General features: G+C 42.1%; 1 protein-coding gene across 1 annotated transcript; it reads left to right on the top strand.

Annotated features, from left to right (window-relative positions):
* Positions 1–166: 166 nt before the first annotated feature.
* six4a (SIX homeobox 4a) lies at positions 167–6699 on the top strand. Its single transcript, XM_056760662.1, has 3 exons — positions 167–948; positions 3104–3741; positions 3864–6699. Exons 1-3 carry the CDS (start codon positions 176–178, stop codon positions 4370–4372), a joined length of 1920 nt encoding a protein of 639 aa, XP_056616640.1. The 5' UTR covers positions 167–175; the 3' UTR covers positions 4373–6699.

Raw genomic sequence — 6699 nt, forward strand, 5'->3', positions numbered from 1 at the left:
GTCACCCCCAAACTCGGGCTTAGAAGAAGTCACACACACAGGAGCGAAAGGCGAAAGCTATCCTCTTACAGAGACACCCGATATCACTCGCATGGCGCACGGGTAACCTGATCAGCTTTGGCAAAAACGAGGCGGGGTGATAGACTAAAGGAATCTGAGGTGAAGAAAAAAAACAATGTCTGTTTCCTGTAGTGAAGTGACAGTGGCAGGCGACATCAAACAGGAAAATGTGAAGTGCACGGAACCTCTTGGTCAGGAGCAAGTCAAACTCCTGAGTCTAGACTCTCCGGCGTCCACTGTGATGCTTTTGGGGCAGCAGCAGCCCTCTCCATCGGATCGCAAGATGCCCAGTATGGACTCTTTGACCGCGCACTGTTCACCCACAGCTGCTCCTACCTCTTTGGCTTTCTCACCGGAGCAGGTTGCTTGTGTCTGTGAGGCGCTTCAGCAAGGAGGCAACGTGGATCGGCTCGCCCGGTTTCTGTGGTCTCTACCCCAGAGCGACTTACTGCGCGGTAACGAGAGTATCCTCCGCGCACAGGCGCTGGTGGCTTTCCATCAGGCGCGCTACCAAGAGCTTTACAGTATCTTGGAGAGCCACAGCTTCAACCCTTCGTGCCACTCTGTCCTGCAGGATTTATGGTACAAAGCCCGGTACACAGAGGCGGAGAAGGCCCGCGGTAGACCGCTGGGCGCAGTGGATAAATATCGCCTGCGACGGAAGTATCCCCTGCCCCGGACCATCTGGGATGGAGAGGAGACGGTGTACTGCTTCAAAGAGCGCTCCAGGAACGCGCTGAAGGACCTGTATAAGCAGAACCGGTACCCGTCCCCAGCCGAGAAGAGGAATCTGGCCAAGATCACGGGACTTTCCCTGACACAGGTCAGCAACTGGTTCAAAAACAGGAGGCAGAGAGACAGAAACCCCTCCGAGGCGCAGTGCAAGAGGTGAGCAAAGTTTTCAAGTTCACAAAACATTCGTTTTGAGATAGATTAACAATGAAATAATGTTACTTTTAAGATCAGGGTTTACTCTCAGATCTTTTAGGTAGACACAAAATATTGGCTGCGTGACGCGCATATTTACAACCTGGCAGCTTCTTCATCTGTCTGCTAGCACATTGGTTCTAAATAGATTTGATGACCATTTATACGGTTTTTTTTTTAGAAATGGTGCCCTTTCGATCATTATGCATTGAACATTTGTTTTTTGCCTAATTACCTTTCATCATACAAAAAAACACTCTTAAAACACTCTTAAACTATTTTAAAAGTCTACTTTCAACGTATAAAATGTGTGTATAGAATAGATATATCGCGCGAGTCACTATCTCCTATTTATTTGTGTGTGTGTTTATTTTGAGTGAGTACTTGGGCTCCATTGACGCGTAAGGTTTGTCTCACCATATAAATCACTCTGAACTATTTACATTTCTTATAGCTTGAGGGAATAGGAAAACCTCATCTTCAGCACTCTGTTTTAACACACACTTAAAAACACACATACAGACTGGGCATACAGGATTTACTTTAATGCGTTTCTCTTTTGTGAACAAAGCTCAGGCACACCTGGCGGAGGTGACCTACCTCAAACACACACACATACATACAACTTTCCATTCACAGAAAGCTGATGTCACACGTTGATGCGTCTGTCAGCACACATAATGACACTAAAAAACCCTAAATGATAACATTATGCTGAGTCTTTATTAAGATTACATTGTTTAGACACACTGGAGTCAGAGTCGCGCAGCTGCTCCAGTCATTCATGATGCGCGCTGTTTTCTCCCTCTCAACTACACGAATTTATGTTTGAACAGCTGAAGTTACTGTGAAATATCGTCACAGCTGATCCTCATCACTGGATGGAATGCGCTGTATTGGACTGTACCGACTCTAAAATACCAGGTGAAATTAACCTCACTTGTGACCCGTTCCCGTTTGGCTGAGGACACTTCGGAAATAAAGCTGACCATTTGTTCAATCACGCTGTGATCCCGAATTTGTGTCGCCATAGTACTTATTGCGCCAAATGGTGTGTGCGTGCCTGGAAAGAGTCTGTAGTAAAGACAGGATTACTGTTGACACAAATTAAGGCTGTGGGGGGTCCCGCGGTGTTTAGTGGACACTCACCTCCCCATTTGTCTCTGCGCACACCCGTCTCTATCTTCATACAGCTGCATCATCCTGAACGCATGCACATTAAAGCGGTTAAGGTTTTTCAACGAGTCCTTTGTTGACCAATCTTTTCACATTTTATGAACAATTTCAAATTTAACATCACCCCATTGGAACAAATTATGAAGAAAAAAGGCTTGAAAACATGCTCTTAATTTTATTTAAATTGATGGTTTTATTTAATCTTTGGTAACTGGTAAATCTGAATGGATTTGATGAGGATAAACGTTTAACAATGTGTTTATTTTAAAACATACACTTCCAATAGCTAATTATTAAGACAATAGTATTAACTAGAATACTAGAATCAATAAAGTGGTGCAAGATAATACAAATAAATAAAGGGAAGGATTAGTTCACCTAAACATCTCTCATAATATTCTCATGTCATCATGGATATGACTTTGTTTTTTGTTTAAAATAATTGTCTTATGTAACATAACTTGAAGTAAATCAGTTAATATGATGAAGCTCCACCTTAAACAACATCTTTCACAATGATGAAATCCAAACAACTTCGGTGACAACTTTTTTTCTGAAACATTAGGTTTGTGTGAGAAAACTATGAATATTTTGATAATATTTGTCAAAATCGAAACCAAACAAACGTTCCAAGCGTTTAATTGAAATATGGCAACACATTTAAAATGTTAATGTTTTCATTTAGCTTCAGAGAACCTTTTTAAACCCTGGCAGTCACTTTTACTAACATTTTGGAACATACAGTATATATGTATAGAAAGTATTAAAAAACCTTTGTGTTGGCATGAGGGTGAGAAAATTAGAGGAATTTATTCATTTGTGAGTGAACTATTCCTTTGAGTAACTTGTAAGTATGAGACTTCATGCATTATGATGGAAGAAAAAAATAATATACGTTATAATGTATCAGTGAATAATGATCTATATCTCCCTCTCGTAGTGAGTCAGATGGAAATCATAGTACAGAGGATGAGAGCAGTAAAGGTCAGGAGTCTTTGTCCCCGTGTCCGATGTTGACCTGTGCCGATGGGACCATGGGTAATGCATCAGTGCCTCTCTGCTCTGGAGCTCTGGAGGCCGGGGTCATCATCCAGCAGGTTGGAGACAGCAGGAACTCCATCTCCCCACCTGCTGTCATCTTTAACGGAGTCTCTGTGAACACACCCACCTCCATTTACCACAACGGCACCCCGGCCTTCCTGTCTTCCACAGGACATTTGCTCTTCAGTGGCATGAATGTTGGACTCCAGCCTCTGGCTTGCAGGTCTGCTGCAGGTGTGGAGATGAACAGTGCAGAGCAGGATAAAGGAGAAACTTTGTTGTCAGGGGCGACAGATGCTGCTTCGTCATACCCCTCATTTCACTGCAGCGTAAATGGGATGGAAACAGAGGTGAAAGTGGAGAATGTGAGCCCGGACGTTTCAGCACGGGATAGGGATGCATCGATTAGCTTGGCGTATAGTGCTGCGGTGTCTGATGGAACTTTGCAGCTCGACGGTTACAGCATGGGGGTGGTTTCAGATAAGCTGGTAATTCCTCCTTTGCGACTACCATCGTCTCCATCATCAGTTACACAAGGTGAGTAACTGATGTTACATTGTTAAGGAGGATATCGTTCCTGTGAGCTAAATCAGAGAACCGCAGGCTGTTGTGTTTGTGTTATGAGAATTAAAGAGCATTATTTTCTCTTTTGTCATCAGGTGATGGCACTCTCAGCTCTTCAGCTTTAACATCTCTGTGCCACCTCCAGGAGCACGATAGGCTGCGACTGACCTCACTCGAGCCCAGCCCAGCACTCTACGACCTGGCTGCCGCACACATGCTGTCCGCTGTAAAGAAGGAACCGCTGGAGAGTGCTGAAGGGTACATTTATCATCCCGTGCTTCACCTGGAGCAGACTGGTCACCTGGGATACACGAACACCCCTGACCCCACCCACAATTCCGCAACCTCACTTAATACCACTGTGACAACGACCCAGCAAGGGTACACCACTCTCACAGTGAGCACACCCTTACTCACCCAAACAGACATTACCGGTGAGTTCAGAGGTCATTTGACCTCGAGCCTAAATGGAGACTTCCTGTATGCGGATTCAGAGAGGGAGAAGGTCACAGGCGAGATGGTAGGAGTAATGGAGGAAGAAGGGGAAAAACAACTGACTAAATTAAAAACAGTTCATATAGAAGAAGAGATGAATGACCTATGAACTTGTTACTAGGAGGTAAAATGTTCTGTTACACTATTTTTGAACGTTGATCGAGTTTGATTGTTTTATGGCTATGAATGTTTTGTTTTTAATGTAAGTATTAAATTATTTTGGTGAGCCTGTCACCAGATTTAATAGCGCAACCAGTTTGGTTTGGATGATCTATGCAAAGTCAAATTTGGAAGAAACATTTTTCCACAGTGTTTGTTTCTCTTTTTATCTCTACACAGAGGTACCCTTTTAAGATCTACTCTAGTTGTGGATAATTCTTAATTTGCATTTCTTCATGTCTCTCCGTGCTCTAGTTTCTTTGAAAAGTGTTTACGTGAATTTTGGAACTACATATACTAAATGTAGCGTCAAAGTCAGAGAGATGTCATTTTCTTTCTGTCTCTTCCTCTCTCTCTCTCTCTCTCTCTCTCTCTCTCTCACTGTGGGGAGTGTGGACATATGTGTATTTTATGGGTGTCACCTGCTAGTTTCTGCCAAGAAGAGTTGAGTTTAGCAGACAGGTGGGCGTCTGGTCATGTGAAATCCATGTTCTACAGCTCTGCAGTGTCATCTGAACGTTAAAGGTCACATTCACACACACACAAACAAACACTTACGCACAAACAGTTTTTTTACGCATACTGTAACATTGAATTATGAACAATAGGAAGCCATTACAGAAACACAAATCAGTACTAATACAATTACATTATTTTAAATAATATTTTAGGTAATTTGATGGACACCGGTCAGAGACTTGCATTATACAACAGTTAGGTATTTCTTAGTTTTCAAATATGATCGAAAGACATTTCCAACGGTTTAACATATAAGCATAGAACCGGCTGTTATGTATCGCTCCACCACATTAACTGTGGTGATAAACTCGCCATCTGGTTTTTACAGTGAACCAGCAAATTCCCAAGAGCAAAAACTGCTAACAAATGGAATGTCAATTCAAAGCAATATAAAGACAATTAAGCTAATTGTTTATATTTTTAACCCAAAAAAAACACTGCACAGTTGTAAATGGGCAAAAATATTTATACAAGAGTGTTGTGTGTCCATCTGTGAGTTTTAAGGTTGGTATTGTTTGCGACCTTAAATGCCAACTTTTTTGGCTGGTGTGATATCTGCAGTATTTAACTCCATGACAACATCTATGCAGCCATTGGTTGGACAGATATAGCAATGCTGTGTGGCATCATATACTGCAAACAGGATTATCAGACATTAAAAGGATGTGTGAAGTTGAACATGATCAAGAACACTTAACAGCCTCGTGTGACTATTATTTTAGCATGAACAAAATGAGTAAAGTTGAACAAAACATGTATTTTTCTATAAAAAAAATGCACAAACGTGTGTGATTAAATATTTATTTTTAATAGGCCTACATGTAGCCTCACCTGAGTCACTTTGTTCATGACTGTGAGAAAAGCGTGCCTGGTTTTCACTTTATTTTGTTTGTGTTCTACTCTATACTCTATAATGGATGTTAAATATTCCAGTGGACAGGAAACACGCAAATATAAAGATTTAAGTAGTTAGGGAGGGGAAGAGAGTGGAGACCTGATACAGAAAGGCCAGACCGGGTGCTGGAAAATCAATGGTGATCGTTTGCACATGCCTGGTGGTCTGGAGCTTGTTAGCAAGCTGCTCTTGTCTCAGACTCCTAAATTCAAATAAACAGGAGGGCGATTTCTGGAGGCCCTGTCGTCTCCTGTTAGGGGGTCCAGAAAGAGGCAGGGAAACAGACAGGCAGAGAAATTCTTTCTGATTTGTAAATGTGTACAGACATGCGTCTTTCAAACACATCAAAACAGTTTGATGCCACAAAACCACTGCCTAGCCAGCCACATAATTGTTGATGCCAGACTGTCTAGCTGATTGTTGAACATCATGAGCATTTCACATACTGAAGGAAAGGAAGAATCTATAGAGCATATTCCAGCATTTTAGTTACAAGGAGAACAAAAAAAGGACGACAGAGAAAGAGATAATTGGAGCAGATTGTGTGATTGAAACAGGAGCATTGTCACCTGTTCCCAAACAGCCCAGGTGACCCTGTTGCCATGGGAGATGGCCAGGTATCAGGTAACCAGCTTGAACAATGAATTCGCTGATGAATGATGAAGCGAGAGACATGCTTGTACCTCCTGTTTTTCTGTGATTTGAGACTTTTTTAAAACATGCAAAGAAAAAGTTTGTGATTGAAACCGCACTTAAATGTCACACATACCTCACACTGTGCAAGAACGGGAATGCAAAGAGAACCTATAATAAAAAAATATGAAGCCCTCAAACTGAGCCTTATTAAAAACGATGACCTCTCA

This window comes from Triplophysa dalaica, chromosome 11 (assembly GCF_015846415.1).
Source record: "Triplophysa dalaica isolate WHDGS20190420 chromosome 11, ASM1584641v1, whole genome shotgun sequence".
NCBI lineage: Eukaryota > Metazoa > Chordata > Actinopteri > Cypriniformes > Nemacheilidae > Triplophysa > Triplophysa dalaica.